The sequence below is a fragment of the Haemaphysalis longicornis genome, unplaced genomic scaffold (assembly GCF_048455015.1).
Source record: "Haemaphysalis longicornis isolate Haplotype H1 unplaced genomic scaffold, Haemaphysalis longicornis Haplotype H1 scaffold_2, whole genome shotgun sequence".
NCBI lineage: Eukaryota > Metazoa > Arthropoda > Arachnida > Ixodida > Ixodidae > Haemaphysalis > Haemaphysalis longicornis.
This window is the reverse complement of record NW_027526295.1, coordinates 224,786,639-224,801,347: the sequence shown is the minus strand read 5'-3', so window position 1 is coordinate 224,801,347 and position 14,709 is coordinate 224,786,639. Positions and strand designations below refer to the sequence as shown.

The 14,709-nt window shown below is 44.9% G+C and overlaps 1 protein-coding gene and 1 non-coding gene across 2 annotated transcripts; both read left to right on the top strand.

The window, feature by feature from the left end:
- The first annotated feature begins 3,663 nt into the window (after positions 1-3,663).
- Positions 3,664-5,654, top strand: LOC144170016 (cuticle protein 10.9-like). The gene is made up of 3 exons (XM_077699504.1): positions 3,664-3,751; positions 3,846-3,899; positions 5,004-5,654. The coding sequence occupies exons 1-3, from the start codon at positions 3,740-3,742 to the stop codon at positions 5,442-5,444; spliced, it is 507 nt and encodes a 168-aa protein (XP_077555630.1). The 5' UTR covers positions 3,664-3,739; the 3' UTR covers positions 5,445-5,654.
- On the top strand, positions 4,439-4,600 carry LOC144171239 (U1 spliceosomal RNA). The gene has a single exon (XR_013322910.1). It is a non-coding gene; the product is annotated as a U1 spliceosomal RNA (small nuclear RNA).
- Positions 5,655-14,709: the final 9,055 nt, after the last annotated feature.

The window sequence follows — 14,709 nt, the reverse complement described above, 5'->3', positions numbered from 1 at the left end:
CATAAAACCTCAAATAGCAAAATACAGTTGAAATCAAGAACCCGAAATGCAGCCTAGGCTGAGGCGTCTGTTGTAGCTTCTTAATTAAAAGCTATAAAAATGCTTAGCTGTTTGTCGGTGTGCTGTTACAGACGTGTTTAGTTCTGTTCCCAAAAAGAATGATAGTAGATGAACATGAACACGACCAAGAAAGTTTTTACTTCTGTGATGAAAACATTATATTAAAAAATAAAACATATACTGCAGAGACGACAGAATTGAGGGTGGTGTATTTAAGTAGCATAAAGCATGAGTTATAGGTCGATCTCGTTTATAAATACGATAAAGTTTACAAGCCTCATTTAACTATAAAGCTCAGTGTTTTACTCTCGTTAAACTATTTTCCAGTTAAATCAATCGATCATTACCCATCAAGATACAATTAGAGTTTTTTGCATCTGAATATCCTGCAATATTCGTTTATTTATATTGTGTCTCGCCGAAGACCATCCCATGGTAGCAAATTCAGCCACTTCAACAATGTGTTCAGTGCATTCAGTAAATACAGGTGGGCGCAGTGTCCCAAGAATGTGAGCTACTGAATGGTAAATACGGGGTCACGGCCGCTTCTCATTTCCCCACTGGCTATCATATTGCAGTGAGTGAAAGAATATCCAAAAGACACGAAGCTGGCAGCGGAATTTGGGCAAACCAAGGAACCGGGATGGCAGTTAGCGGCCCGCTGAAGGTCGTAGGCACTGCACTTATTGCCGTCACAACCAGTGCTTAGAAAACGCTGTTGGTGCAACTGGGTATTTATCTGACGCCAGGCAGCAAAAATGCCCTTTCGGTTGCATGCCAAGAATGCCAATATTGCCTAGAAAGAAATTCTCGGGTTGGATGGGTAGCTGGGGCCCCTTTAATAAACAAAATGTTTCAATAATTGTTAAGTTTGAAGCGGTACTTGGTGCCCGAATTGCAAACTACGAAAGTGTTCCAAATTCTTAGCCGAAGAACTTAAGTACAGGTCGTCGAAACATCACCACAGACTTTAGTGTGCGTGGAATTTCATTGAGAGAAATATGGTGTGGTGTAAACGCCGGGAAGGAATACCACTGCATCATGACTCATGCGGCTATTATTGCGGCAACGAACACACGAATGCTTCTTATATCGTTAATCCTGAAGCGAGATGAAGGCGGCAACGGTCGTTGGCGCCGTCCGCCGAAACGTAACTCCACGGCACATTTTGCGCGCAACCTGTGGTGCGCGGAAATTACGGGGTATGCTTACCGCTTTGTGAGAATGATCTGAAAGCCTACCTGCCGCGGTGGCTTAGTGGTTAAGGCGTTGTGATTCTGAGGCGAAGCACACGGGTTCGATTCCCGTCTGCGGTGGCTAGTTCTCTTTATCCAAATGGTGTAACTCGGGACAGCATGCAAGCGTGTAAGTGCGCTAGTGCAAGGGGCAACAGTGTGACGTTATTGTACTATTAAAAGCGGGAATGATGTCCACAACGTGCCAAAAGCGTGCTTCGCTCGCTTTTACCACTATGTGGTCGTTATTTTCCCCGCTGTTGGTTGGTTGTTTGGGTACGGAACAAGAATGGCGCGTACGCACTCTGGAAGATTGGCCAAGTCTTATTGTGATTTCACTGCTGAAGCAGCTTAGTAATTAGTTGCCAACGAAGGGAAAGTAGGGCCACTATGAGGTCGTTATTATGGGGTCGTCGTCGTCGTCGTGTAGCCACCGGCGCACCACGGGGCCCCCGCGCGGAAGACGATAACGACGAATCTGTCAAGCCATCCCTTCGCAATCCACATGACAAGACAGCTACCATATATCTGCTGACGAAAAAGTAGTGGTCTACCTCCGCGAGGACGCGCTACAAGAGGATTTGCTCAACGTGGCTGCGCCGATGGAAGACGACGACAAAAGAGATGACGACGATTGCTACTGAGTAAAAGACCGTACATAATTTAAATGTCTGTGCTTTACAGTGCCGTCCAAAACGGCTTTGCCCTGTGAGGGGCCAACTTCTCCCTCTTTCCTGGGATCCGCTGTCAGTGCGTGGAGAAGCTAGGCCGACCCCTACCCCTGCTGGTTCTCGAGCGTTGCACCACTAGCGCAAGCTGCGCCAATTTTATTTAGGGATGAACGTCGTCCACGCTTGTGAGAAATAAATTTTTCTCATACCTTCCGCTTAGCGGAACATGGACTCGAAAAACTGAAAAAAGGTATACATAACACAAAAATGGCCTTTTATTGCACCAAAGAGCCCATATAGGCACGAACCTCAAAATGGGCACTTAGGGGCACAATAATTGAGTGCTTGAAATGTTTCTGTCTCTTGGTTAATGCTTACAAGTTATATAGGTATGATACGAGATCAAGGAGAAAAATACGCGTTTTTCTTGAAGATCTGGTCTTTGGTTAAATGGTGAACATTTAATATTTGTGAAATTTTTATAATGGCTTCGATGAAAATTTTGAATAAATTATAGATTGCAAAAACAATTTATGTCTGTTGTTGAGCTTGAGCCAACCCCGAAAAACAGGTGAGCTTAGAACTGAAGCAAGGTCGGATTGAACCGAATGATGTTTAACAACTGCGGTGAGGTTCCCTGTCTTGACTTGAGCCTTTATGGCGACGTTGAAGTTGCGGAGAGGTAGAGAAGGCTTACTCGAGTATGAGATGAGCTCAAAGCTACTGATGTCGTTTACCCACATTTGGGCAAACTTCATAAAACATTTGCGTAGGTCCTTGTAGCAGCCAACATCACAAATAATCGCATGCTCGCTGCAGTAAAGTATCGTGTTCATGGCTTAGTGTATGACATAAAGCGTAGCTCGATGTGATTACCATGACTGTAGCGTTCATATTTACATTTTATAGGATTATATTTACTCCGTAGAGGATAAGAGCAAGTTAATGATCAGTACCTATCACATGCGGAATTTTCAGCAGTCAGGGCTTGTTTTCTCAACGACCCAAAGGTATTGCTCAACTATATTAACCCCTCATAAGCTTTGTGATGTCCTTCATTCAAAAAAGGATTATGATTTTGAGGAGCTCGTAAGTAAGTGAACATAACGTTCAATACTGCATAATTCCTAGCTCGCTACTTATCTGGACTAGAAGTGTGCCCATATTTCCCTAAAAGGTGGCACAAAACATCTGTAATTCCATTCATGCAGCGCACTAACAAGAGAAATTTCGAAACCTTGCACGGCTACCATGCTGTTCCGTTACACCAGCGAATGCACTGCGTTTTTAATGAAAGTCTCCCTGGCCCGTCACGGGCATCACGGAATATTCGATGGCTCAAAGCCAAAGCGACTAACAGCCCATTAAAAACTGGAGACGATAACTAAAAGCTTACATTGTAATCCTTTGGTATAACCACAGAAAAAAAGTGCTGGAAATAAACATCTGCCAACAGTATCTACGAAACGTATCTCTAACTTACGAAGATCGCGAATAGAATTCAACATATTTTGCCTCGACCGTTAAGGAAGGGGTTATACAACGGCCTTGTAAAGTTCTTTGCCGTCTACACACTTTCCCGCCTGCGCACTGATCGCTTGGCGATTATCATAGCATGGCACGTGTGTTTCTTTTTTTTCCCGCTTTGTTATCGGATCACGTCCGGGGCTTCGATGGGCGATTCAGGAATGCGCTCCGGAGTTACTATAAAAGCAAAGACGATTGCCAGGGTTCTTCAGTCAGTTCTGATCCCAGGAACCTACATCAGCCACCATGTTCACCAAGGTATAACGTGGATTATTCACACACTCACATTGGATGGAGTATATTGCAGCGGTTGGCAGCTAACGGAGTAACACGTCTTATTTCCCTGTCGCAGGCCCTCCTCGTCGCCCTTGTGGCCGTCGCTGCCGCTGCCCCGGTTGAGGAATACGTAAGTTGAGATATATACTTGATCCCTACCTCGTAACTGATCCCACAGCCTCCACGAACAGCGTGCATGTTTGAATTGTGATGTACTCTGCTATCTAGTCCCTAAATCTGATTCTTTGTGCGCTAGGAAGAGGTGTTGATAACGCATAAGTTATTAATACCATAAGAACAATGAAAAAAGTACATATCTCGGACGATTTAGTGTTTAGCCAACATCCCAGCATTCTAGGGGTGAAGCCCCTTAGGGGCTCGGGCTATCGGCGTCTCTCGTTGTCGTCGTCTCGTGTAGTCACGGCACTAAAACAATGGGACACTCGTTCTCCAACGCCTCGTGATAGAATTTAAGTGTGCAATGGATAAAGCCATTCAAAATAAACTAACATAATTTAAACATTTGTGGAACGCTCCCTGTACGCTGAAGCAATCGTCAAGCACAAGCTGAAGCTGTTTGCACACGGGTTATAACCTACCCTTAAGTACCCACCAGCTTTCGACGCTAGGCCTGATCAGGTTGGATGGTCGATCAAAGCAAGAAAATGCATACTTACCCGGTGCCGGAGCCTCGTTGATCACCGAGGACGAGCCCCGAGGGCGAGGCGCGGGCATTGCACTGCGCTCGCGTTGACCCCTGCAACTCCCCCAAACTGGGGCAGGTGGGGCATGCAAATTCTTCAATCCAGTTCAACGCAGGAGAGGGATTGCTCCTCCCACCGGTGCTTCTCCGGCGCCCAATCAGCGCGCGCCGTGGGGCAGGAGAGAGATTTAAAAATTTTCAATACACTTGTACACTGCATGCCTCGCCCTCCTCAGGTTTCACGTTACTGGAGACGGCCCGGGATTTTTATCCTTAGCCTTTGCTTCCTTGCTATGCCACAACTGGCGGTCTCCGGCTATGGTGAACCTTTTGAATAGCAAACTGGTTGCGCAGCCCAGGTTAGAAGCGAACGTTCGGCTTCGCAAAAATGCAAAGAGTGTGCAATGAAATGGTCAGTTTTCGTATACTCATGCCGCAGTGCTCGATATTTGCAACAAATAATGCTTTCGGGTACTTCGCATTGGCCTTGGTACCTTATACCACGTGTTTTTCGTTTTTCATGTTACGCAGCCACCCCAGCCATACAGCTTCAGCTACGACACCACTGACGAATTCGGCACCCGCCTGACCCGTGACGAGTCCAGCGACGCCAACAACGTCAAGGTCGGCTCCTACAGCTACACTGACGCCAGCGGCGTCGGTCGTACCGTCAAGTACACCGCCGACGCCGACGGTTTCCACGCCACCGTCGAGACCAACGAGCCCGGAACCAAGAGCTCCAACCCCGCCGACGCCCTGTACTCCTCCAGCTCCGTCGAGGTCGCCCCCGCCCCAGCCCCAGTCGCGGCCAAGCCAGTGACCGTCACCGCCGTGCAGGCCCCAGTGACCGTGCACGCCGTCCACGCCGCCCCCGTGGCTGTGCACGCCGTCCACGCCGCTCCTTTCGCTGCCCACCCATTCACCTACACCGCTGTCCACCCAGGCCCCTTCGCCTTCGCCAAGAGCGCCTAAGTTTAGCTAAAGAACTTCGAACTTTATAAGTTATTTCTAGATATAGTACACGAGATACTTCTTGGAAATTAAAATATTGCAGTAGCACTCTACAACTAACAAAACAAAGCTGTTCTATTTTGTCCTCCCTAATCCAATTATTACTGGAATTGGCACTCTTTGTAATGTCTTTATGGAAGCTTGAGATTGAATAAATCTATATTTAATATATCTTTTGTGTCTTGTATTCTTAGGTGTATGAAAATGCGGGTTTTTCCTCCTTCTAGCACGCTCTAACGGCTTCATATATGATGAACGCGCGGGGCAGTAGTTCTCCTGTGCATACTCCAGACACGTCCTCCGAGCCTTTACCGTTCAAAAATGTTTGTGTCTCCTTCGATAACACTACACTTTTGTATATATCTATCTCCACTTCCACATTTACCAATTTTTTATTTATACGCTGCCCATATTTGTACTGTTTGTATTGCTTGTATCCATGCATCTATGTATGTTGCCTGTTCGTATTCATTGTACCTATGTATGCGGTGCCTCACCCGAGAAGGCCCTGTGCTGTTGGTGAGCACTTCAAATAAATAAATAAATATTTGTCAGAAATTACCGCTGGGATTAATCGAAAGGAGCCCGAGTGTGCCCACCGCTTGTTCAGCACGGCTATTTACTATGTTATTGATGCCGTTCTGATCCTACTTAGAGGGGAGCTTATTCATGAATAGTGCAGTTCCTCGAACTACTGACCGTTATTGTTTCCTGGGACACATAACAAAACTAGAGGTCTCGAAAGACAACCGACCTTAACCATGAATATCGGGACCGTTCGCTTATTTCAACTAGCAAAGCTAAAACCTCAAAAGTGAAGAACATGCGGAAGGAGCTATGGAGACGTATACACATGTTTTAACCGAAGAGGAGTATCCTGCTTTAGTATCTAGAGCAAATTCTCCAGACTTTTTTTAAACTGGCACCCGCAATAATAATAATAATAATAAATAATAAATAATAATAATAATAATAATAATAATCAATCAATCAATCAATCAATCAATCAATGTTTATTATAGTGCCCAGGAACAGCGGAGGCCTTCGTGCTGGAGCACTCAGAGGGGAAAATGCAGCACTGTAGTACATCAACAACTTACTAATAAACACTCAGTGAGCAAAAAAAAATTAGAAAAAAAGACAGAAAGACTTACAAAAAACGGCAAAGAAGATTAGTATAAAATAGTGCAATCCAACCGACTTTACACAATCAAGTCATGCTGGCGCACAGAAAAGGTATAAGACAGCAATGAAATGCATCAACAGCTGGCAAAAGAACAGTGAGCGAGCAAAAAATATGAAGAAGCTACAACTTCAAAGAAGAATAAAAATACCACAGTGTAATTTTAGGCAACATTACACAATCAATAGAAACTGCAATGTCTGGTCAATTGCAAGAAGACATCTTACAATAAGCGTAACTATACGGAAGGGTGAGTCAAAAGAAGAAAGTTTTTACAAGATTCGGGAAGCGTACATTTTCAGTTTCAAATGGACGCATGAAGTGAATATGGCAACTTTTAATGATAAAAGTGGCAGAAAAAGAAAAATTCTACGATAATTACAGTCGCAGTATCAGCACAATACACGAATAACAGGAACAAGAACAAGCTCGGTGAAGTCAATGCACACGTCAGGACGATAAGTGAAGAAAAAGAGCACTGCCAAGATGAACCTAGTGTGTCAGAGCTGACAACCCGGCCAAAAACTCCCGAAGAGGACGCTGAAAGATATCGAGCTTCTCGGAGTGAACGTTATGCAGATGCTGCATCCTTTGAAGAGGAGAACGTGTGCTGAGAGCTCCAGCTGCTTTAAAAGGGTGGGCGAGCCTTGTAGCTTTTTGTGGAACGCGAAAACTGATTGATTCAAGTAGTTCCAGGCATAAAATAATACCATGAAGCAATTTGTACATGAAAAGAAGGTCTGAGTGGGTCCGCCGGGAACTTAGAGAAACCGTTATAGGGATAGGCTCCGAAGGAAAACGATGCCTAAATATTGATGCAAATTTGGTTTGTACACGCTCTATACGTTGACAGTTGGAACTACAGGTTCCATTCCAAACGACAGAAGCATATTCTAGTTGCGGAATACAAAGCGTTCTGAATAGTTTTAGGAATGAAGAAGGAAACCGGAATTCTCGAGAAAACCTGCAAACAGCCCCAAGAGAGCGTAGCGCCCGCCTAGTAAGTTGAGTGACATGAGGTGAGAAAGTTAAGGCACTGTCGAAAAGCACGCCGAGGTCTCTGATCTCTTCAACTCTAGACAAGTAACCGCCGTTAATACTGTAGCAAAATAAAGTGCGGTTCGTTTTCCTGCTATAAGACATGACCTTTGTTTTTGTAGAGTTAAGATTTAATCTATTGTCTGAGCACCACTTGGAAAATGAGGATATATCTTGCTCCAGGGCAATGCAGTCATTAATGGACTCAATCCGTCTGAATATTTTAATGTCGTCAGCGTAAAGAAGGAAAGAAGACATCTTAATTGCGGCTGACACATCATTAACAAAAATGGAGAACAAGAGAGGCCCCAACACGGAGCCTTGAGGCACACCGCTTGTTGATCTGTACAGAGCAGACGTCTGCCCGTTAACGCTAACGAAACTGAACCGGTTATCTAGATAACTACCCAACAATGCCACGAGTGGTGTATCAATTCCTACCTGTAAAAGCTTTTTAAGTAACAGCGTGTGGCAAACAACGTCAAATGCTTTGCTCAGATCACAGTAGACAACGTCGAGCTGGCCCCTCTCAGAAATGGCTGCCGAGGCCTGCTCCATGAAGCAGGAGAGATTAGTCGTTGTCGACCTTCCTGATATAAAGCCGTGCTGTTTACTTACAAGAAGATTCTGTACAGAACTTGACAGTAATTTGTACAGCGCTGTCTCAAACAGCTTGGAACAAGCACAAAGGAGAGAAATTGCTCTGTAGTTTGTTGCATCCGATTTGGAGCCTGACTTGAAAATAGGACGCACTCGAGAAATTTTCCACGCGAGAGGAAACACGTTTGTTTTTAGACACTGGTTAAATATCACCGTCAAAACAGGTACAAAAATGCTGCCGTATGTTTTGAGAATAGCTGGAGGTATTCCGTCAGCTCCGCATGACAATGACGGTTTCATGCGCTTTAGGCTCTCCAAAACCAACTGCTCGTCCAAAAGCACTAAGCTAGAGCCCTGCACGCGATTTAACAATATGTTCATTTCAGAGACGTCACGCTGGCCGCATGTGGCACTGAAGTGCTGAGCAAAGTGGTTGGCGACATTATGAACTTCTTCCCTAGAGGAATCTACAAGATTGATAAGATCATGTGAGTTGTTCTTAAGGGACCGGATGTATCTCCAAAATGTTTCAGGCTGAGAATTCGCACTACTCTCTACAGAATCGAGATAGCAGCGCTGGTCCCGCTCATAAAGGTTTTTACATAATTTACGGTAAGAGCAGAAGTTCTGTTTCCATTCGTCACTCCCGGTTTTCTTATACTTTCTGTGGCAGCGGTCTTTTAATTTAAGAGTCGTACGAAGTTCTTTCGAAAACCAATGTGGGTGCTTGGAGTGGTTTGGTTTATACTTGGGAATAAATTGGTCCATACCGCTTTTGACAATTTCGGTGAACCGTTCGACCTGTGCATTGCAATCAGGGAGTTCTTGAATTTCCGACCAATCAAACGAAGAAAAAAAGCTATACAAGCCAATGTAATCCCCACGTGCATAACAGAAGGGAGAGAGTTCATTATACTTTAGTGAGGTAACACAATGCCGAAACGAAACGGGAGCCGAAACTGAAAATGGAGGATGAAGCTAATAATAATAATAATAATAATAATAATAATAATAGTAATAATAATAATAATAATAATAATAAGAAGAAGAAGAAGAAGAAGAAGAAGAAGAATGTTTTATTGTCTGAGCATAAATACAGCAACATATCGAGCTGCATAAACCTACAGGCTTGTGTGCGTAGCTGGGCAGCCCCAGCACTGGACATAGGCGAAACAGATGCCCTAGCACCGTTAACAAAAAAGAAACCAAGCAAACAGGCAAAGCATCAAAATTTACATTGAAAATAATAGTGTGTAGAAATACAAGGTTGACAAAAACAGGATCAATTGTATCTTCTCGACATAGAGCATCTCACTGTGACTAGCAATGCAACCATCAAGCAACGCATCAATGTCATGTGAAGCACATCTTCCATATAATTCAAATGGCAGGAAGCGATGTACAAAGAATGACGCAGAATTGCTTAATCTACATTTCTTACCCATTACGAATAAATATCATACGATATCAGCGGAGCGCTGAACGCCGTCGAAGCTTGTGTAGTTAACGTAGGTCATGGGGCTACGGCCAAGATTGAGTTTTACAGTGAAGCTGTTATAGCCGTTCATCGGTAAATGTTTTTGTGTCGCCTGTGTGAAGAAATGAAATGGAAATAAGCAGAAGCCCGGAGAGCAGGAAAACAAAATCAAAATCAGGTGAGTGAACGCGATGCAGCCGCGAACGTGCTTATCAAGGCGAAGAAACCTTCCGGGCGAGAACCACGCAGCCATATCAAATAGAATAGCTTCAAGGCCGAGCAACGAACACGTGCGCAACAAGCCGCCGATCCCGTGGACCCCATCGGCCTCAGAAATATTATAACTTCGATGGTCGTCACCGGCAGTGTCGGGTCAGTTTCAAAGAAGTTTGCTACCCACCTCTAACGGTTAGTTGCAAAGACAGTTGCGCGCTGTTTTGTTGTCAACCTGTATATACACTGTAGTTCGGCAGGACAGCATGTGTCTTTAATTTTTATCCGTAGCCTTCTTTGCCGAGTACCCCCCCTCCAGCCAGGACCGTGTAACGCTCTGCATTTCCACAAAAATGTACATACCGCAGAAGTTTCCCCTGTAATCGTTAAAATAGCGTATCTGAAGATAATTCGTTGAACGAAATTTTGAAATAGTAAGAAATCAGAAAACTATAAAAAATTACGATGACTGGCAAACCTCATAACGCCCTGAATTTCCACGATAATGGAGATTTTAAGGAAGATCCCCCTGCACTCGTTATATTATCGTAAATAGAGATAATGAGTCGAACGAACCTTTGAAACAAACAATAAGAAAGATATAAAAAATATTACGGAAAATGGTGAACCATGTAACGCCCTTCATTTTCCCAATAACGCAGATTTCGCAAAAGCTCCACCTGTAATCGTTATAATACCGTAAATGGAGATAATTGGTCGAATAGGACTTAGTAAAGCCGGAAAATTTGTCTGTAACGAACTAACACTCAAACAAGCGGCATAAGAATGCATTAGTAGACAATTTTCTGAATTTCTACAGAACGTTTTTGTTCGCCGAAACTACACATAGGCTATACCTATAAGACGCGCTGCAGTGGTCCGATACAGATGCAGATAGCGGCCCCATGGGAACGTGTTCATTTGTAATCTCAGTGTTTGTGCATTACGGTGTTCAGTCTCGTGTGAGGTGTGGGTAGTGTTCTCCTTTAAATGCTTTTTATTTTGAGACGTTCTCTGTAGGATTCGTATGCTGAAAGGGTGTAGAAGTGATCGTGGTCGCTCTGGTCGGTAAGGCTTCTCGCAAGCGAGTCAGCGCTCTCGTTTCCTTCCAGGCCTTCGTTCGCAGGGCACCGTGTAATTCTTGCGCTAATAGCGTGTGTGTAAGGGCGATTGGCCAAGCCTCTCTGTCATATAGTACACGAGGGAGGAAGAAAACATTGGAAAGGAGAAATGTGGTGATGATGATGACGATGAATAATGACGACGGTGACAACGATAGGACACATTCGTACCACTGGACACCTGCCGCTGTAGGCACCACGTTATTATCTTGCATAGAACGAACCCACTGCCTTCCACGCGCTACTTTTACAAATTTCATCGCAGTGGTGTATGGGGCGAGCAAACTCTGTACCATCCACATCATCAGCGGCAGCTGTAAAACGTGGCTTTGCACATAATACCGGCATATCCGCTCCACAATTCAACACTAATTCTGTCGTCTTCACTGCATCATGAGGAGTGCTCTGGTTTTTAGAATTTTTTGGTGCGCCCTGCCTTTGGCTTAACTGCAGCTGTGGTGTACCTGCCGTCGCTTAATACGCTGGGGACATTGATTCGCCAAATGGGGTTTATATCATTCGTCGTGAAGCCCAGACTTATTTTTTTAGCTGCCACTGTGCGCGCTATGGCTATATGGGTATTCGGTTTGTCCGCACATCGAGTGGCCGTTGTAGAGTTGTTCTGGACTAACACTTCGCTAATGCCAGATAAATGTTTTCAGTCACATTTTGGCTCTTTAGACCACTCCCCCTCCCCCAAACACCGACCTCGAGTACGCGAACGGCATTTGCGGGTACTGCAGACAAATACGTACCCCCATACTACCCGGCCTTGTTGATTTTGCGGGGATCCGGGAAGGCTAAGATGGCGGGGCGACCACTTCCCCCTACTTCCCCTACCTCAATCTTTCCACAACCAAGCTTTGGGAGAGAGCCGTAGAGTGCATCCGTTAGAGCAAAGGACTGTTGATGCCGCCCGCGCCCAAGGCGTTTTGAATTGAGGACGCCTCCCTGAAGCATGAAGCCAAGCACGTTTCTCACTCAGTGAATAAACGTTAATTCTCTCTCTATCTCTGTTTACGTTTGCATCGTTTGACTCCCATCTACATTCTTTGTATAGCTGCCAGCTTCGGGGCTTCCCTTGTATAATGAAAAAAAAATGGGCCGGTGACTACCTTGAACTTTATTAGTGCACAGTTTTTGTGCACATCAGGTACACATTTCACGGTTGGTGCTACCAGAGTTCTGCTGTGAAGTGAGCGAAAAACAACAACCAAAAAGAATTCGGACGACTATTTTGTATTCTTCCGGTTTGTTTCCGTAAGATATTATTGCCACAAGATGATGGCGAAGAGAGGTCTGGTACATGCACGATGCTATGGTTCCCACGTTCGAAGGAAAACAAGCGGGGTGTGGCGCGTAGCTGTGCTCCAGCTGTCATGGAATCCTTGTAAATAAAGCTTTCACCCTCATCTTCCATGGTTTACCTGATTCGTTCTTCGTATACATAACATAATGATGATTATCCATACCGCAATTTTATAGCTTCCAGAAGCTTCCCGTCATGGTGGACATGTTTAGACGGAGCCTCGCGATTTTTACATTTTCGCCAGGACATCTGCCATGTAAGTTCTAATCTATTGGAACTCAGTACTCTCTCATACAGTCCTAAAGAACGTTTGTACCAAATTTGAACATCCTAGCGGCAATTGTTTTACAGATATTAACGTTTTATTTTCTTCGATGCGGAAGCGGCCACGCGCGCTGAGTTACACGCAAGAAAAACAAACCTAGCTAACTTCCCCTACAGGGGCGCCCTTTTAAAGGCCATACTCGCATTATCGCGTTGCTGTTACGATAGTTTGACAAGATAAATAAGCTCACTGGGCGCATTTTTGGTAAAGTTACAGCCAAAATTTGAAATGTAAACAAACAGTCACCGTAGCTTCGAGAAGCTTCCCGTCATGTGCGTACGTGTTTAGACGCAGCTGCGCGAATTTTCACATTTTTGTCTGTCAGGAAATGTTTCATGTATGATCCTTTCACCTTCCTCTTCATGAAGTTCTATGGCCCCTTTGCACCAAATTTCAACCTCCTAGCCCCAATAGCTTTACAGATATAAACGTTCTCTTTTCTTCGGAGCGCGTTCAGTCACACACAAGTAAAACAAACCTGGCTAACTTCCGCGACAAGGTGACCCCTTAAAGGCCATACTCGCGTTGTCGCGTGTCTGTTCCGATAGTTTAACAAGTTATACCAGCTCGCTAGGCGCTTTTCTGACAACGCTACAGCCAGAAGCCGAGGTGTAAACAAAACAGTCGATGTAGCCATATTTGGCGAAGCCGCGTGTGCAAATCGTAGAATAAGCAATTAATTCACTCGGTGGGGCCTTTAAACAGTTGAAATAGGCAAAAAAAAAACCAACCGCTGCATTGCACAGGCACTTAGAAACAAAGAAAGGCTGTATAATAAAACGCGATATAAACAACCCAAAGTAACCCCGAGCCTAACCGGCCAAGACAGAGGGATGAAATGTGAAAAAAAGAAAATTCTTCGCTAGACAGGGGTCAAAGATTCTTGGCACAGCTTGAGAAGACCTACCGCAGCATCGGACACTAAGTTTCGACGGGAAAAAACTCTACATACGTTCAGCGCTACGTCAGCAACAGCATGCGCATACTGGGCTAGGAATAGGACTACGGCCCGGGAGACACAAATAGCATCACTAAAATTTGAATAACTCGACAGCTCCTGGGCGCACAGAGAATTGCAACCACTTGCCGGCACCGCCCGAGCGATGGCTACCTAGTTATGTAATCGGCTTTTATGTAGAAAATACAGAAATACGTTTTTGCCACTTTGTCGGGGTTCCAATGTTTCCGGACTTAAGAGCGCAGGGTTGCCTAACTTTTGCGAATCCATGTCAAAGGGTCACCGTTATTGGCGGAGCGCACGATAAACAGTTTTTCGTCTTCGAATAGTATTAGAACAACGAGGAAGGATTCTAATACCAGAGTTACTCAATATAGACAGTTGCGAAACTCCGCTTCAGAATCCGGGCGGCGCTAGCCCCCCCACTCCGTGGAAGCTGAGGGGCAAGTCGACGCGCGCGGCACCTAGGAGATAAAAACGGAACTTCGCTAAACTATTATTATTCAAAATTCTTCTGTAAAATAAAGATAGCTTTTTAAATTAAAACACCATAATTACGTAAAATTTACTTGTGTTTTTGCGGCTTTTCTTTTTATGACTTACGGCAGCAGCCGCAAGCACTTGAGTACTGCTTCAACGTCCTGCCGACAGACGACAGGCTAGTCAACTTGCCCCGTGCTTGCCCCGGCGCAGGGGGGCAACCGAAGACCGGCTTTCGATACATGGGGCCTATGGGGAGTTTCGCAACTGTCTATATCCAGTAACTCTGTTCTAATACAACTTCAGCGGCCTTTTTGGCCATCTGAGCTTCGAACAAGCTATTTTTTTCGTAGCTATGCCCTTGAGCATGGCAGACCTTTGAGCATGGTAGACCTTTCCAACAGCCAGACATCAGCGAATCTCATCAGAAAGCCAGTGAGCTTATTCCGTCACAACCGCGAGTATAAAAAAACAAAATTGGTAAGTGCGGGCTCAGGCATGCGTGGCAACGTCGTCGGCGGG

What these genes read in the sequence shown, in the direction of transcription:
- LOC144170016 (XM_077699504.1), top strand. An exon ending in CTGCCCCGGTTGAGGAATAC is followed by an intron (nt 3,900 to 5,003) that starts GTAAGTTGAGAT and finishes CATGTTACGCAG; the next exon opens with CCACCCCAGCCATACAGCTT.